The 2156-nt window shown below is 52.1% G+C and overlaps 1 protein-coding gene across 3 annotated transcripts in view; it reads left to right on the forward strand.

Annotated features, from left to right (window-relative positions):
* Positions 1–2151, forward strand: part of USF1 (upstream transcription factor 1) — an 11351-nt gene extending 9200 nt beyond the window's left edge. For all 3 annotated transcript variants that reach the window (XM_012639584.1, XM_012639586.1, XM_012639585.1), the window contains 5 exons: positions 366–453; positions 587–645; positions 794–888; positions 1135–1263; positions 1456–2151. In XM_012639584.1, the coding sequence (XP_012495038.1) occupies positions 366–453; positions 587–645; positions 794–888; positions 1135–1263; positions 1456–1545 (461 nt within the window). In that variant the 3' untranslated portion in view covers positions 1546–2151. The remainder of the gene's footprint in view (positions 1–365; positions 454–586; positions 646–793; positions 889–1134; positions 1264–1455) is intronic.
* Positions 2152–2156: the final 5 nt, after the last annotated feature.

A 2156-nucleotide genomic window follows, 5' to 3' on the forward strand; every position in this document is an offset into this window, starting at 1 on the left:
TTATTTTTTTGATAGAGTCTCACACTGTTGCCCTGAGTAGAGTACAGTGGTGTCAGCCTAGGGCTTAAGCGATCCTGCTGTCTCAGCCTCCCCAGTAGCTGGGACTACAGGCACGTGCCACAACGCCTGGCTAATTTTTCTATTTTTAGTAGAGATGGGGTCTCGCTCTTGCTCAGGCTGGTTTCGAACTCCTGAGCTCAAGCGATCCTCCCACCTGGGCCTCCCAGATTGCCAGGATTACAGGCGTGAGCCACTGCGCCCAGCAAAGGTGTTCTTTTTGGAGGAGGGGCCCAGGGTCTTTGCCTCAGGGTTTGGTGAGGTTCCTAGTCTCATGTCCTGACAGAACCTACCCTGCATCTTCACAGGTCAATTTTTTGTGATGATGTCGCCACAAGAAGTATTGCAGGGAGGAAGCCAGCGCTCGATTGCCCCTAGGACCCACCCTTATTCCCCGTGAGTGACCCTGGTTTCTTAATTTCCATGAGTGCTCTTAATACCTGCTAAATCTTGTGTAATTCCTTACCCCAAATTCAAATCTTATTTTTTGTCCTTCCCTCACTGTGGCTACCCTGGGCTCTGTTGTCAGGAAGTCAGAAGCTCCCAGGACAACTCGAGATGAGAAACGCAGGGCTCAGCACAATGAAGGTAGGCACGATCCAGATGCGAAGCTAGGAGCCGTCTGGTGGGATTGGGGTCAGCAGTGATGTCTGAAGGGAGGAGGGGTTAGGTAATTTTACCCTGGGACTTGTGGTGAGTTTTCACTGAGTCACCTTGTCCTCCATTTGTTCCATAGTGGAGCGCCGCCGCAGGGACAAGATCAACAACTGGATTGTGCAGCTGTCCAAGATCATCCCAGACTGCTCTATGGAGAGCACCAAGTCTGGCCAGGTCATGGAAAGACCCTGGTAGTGGGCAGGATGCCTGAATTCTGGCTCCTGGTATTGTTTCCAGAAATGGTAGCAAGTGGGACGTACACAGCAGTCATCTTTTCTTATCTTTCTGAGGTTCCTGTGTCCCTGGGAGAGCGTTATCACCATTCTTAGGGGAAAATGAAGTCCAAAGTATGAACTGCTTTTGGAAAGCAAGGTAGCTATATGAAATCCTAGTCCTCATTTTGTTGGCCCTGTCTTGCAGAGCAAAGGTGGGATTCTATCCAAAGCTTGCGATTATATCCAGGAGCTTCGGCAGAGTAATCACCGCTTGTCTGAAGAACTGCAAGGGCTTGACCAACTGCAGCTGGACAATGATGTGCTTCGACAGCAGGTCAGACTCCCACCCCCAGTATACGCCTCCTCAACACCTATGGCCACTGACCCAGTTTAGGACTCCCTACTTTATTCTCCATAGAGAGGGCTTCACCTTTTTCTCCTGACCTGTGGATGTCTGAATAAGTTCAGGGGCTTGGTAATGCCAACTTTTCTACCCATTCCTCTTACTCTCTCCTTCCCACGTTAGGTGGAAGATCTTAAAAACAAGAATCTGCTGCTACGAGCTCAGTTGCGGCACCACGGATTAGAGGTCGTCATCAAGAATGACAGCAACTAACTATGAGGATTCAAGGGCTTTGGGCCCAAAACTGCAGATAGCCCAGGAGTAACAGCCTAATCCCATGCCCCTTTCCTTTACTGCCCACTTCTGGCATGGGGCTGGGGGGAATTCAGAAGGCGTGTCTTTGAACTGAGGCCCTGATACGGCATCCTGCGATGGTGTGAAACACACAATGTGGACGGGCACTGACAGCCTCGCCCACCCCCACCATGCAGCCCCTGGGCCCTTGTGCTCCTCTTGCACAACGCATGTGCTGTCTCCATGCTGGATACAGGACACACTAAACTGGGGGGCTTGCCCTGTGCTTGCTTAGAGTGCCCAGCAGAGGGTCTGCTGACTGGTGATGCTCTGGCTTGCCCCAGGACTCTGGCACTGCCGTGGGTTCTTCCTTTCCCTGGAGCTGAGGTTTAGATGTGCACTTGGTGACTCAGGAGCAGGCTTAAGCAAGAAGTGGGGGGAAGGATGCTTAGCAGTGGCTGCTGCCCCAGGAAGAGGAGATTGGCCAGCCAGCGGCTAAGGCTTATGCAGAAGTCTCTGGAGCCAGGGAGAACAAGAGGCAGGGGCCCACTTGGGGCCTTCCCCCTTGTGGGGGTGTTTTTTTTTCCCTT

Source organism: Propithecus coquereli, unplaced genomic scaffold, assembly GCF_000956105.1.
Source record: "Propithecus coquereli isolate 6110/MARCELLA unplaced genomic scaffold, Pcoq_1.0 Scaffold140, whole genome shotgun sequence".
Classification (NCBI taxonomy): Eukaryota; Metazoa; Chordata; class Mammalia; order Primates; family Indriidae; genus Propithecus; species Propithecus coquereli.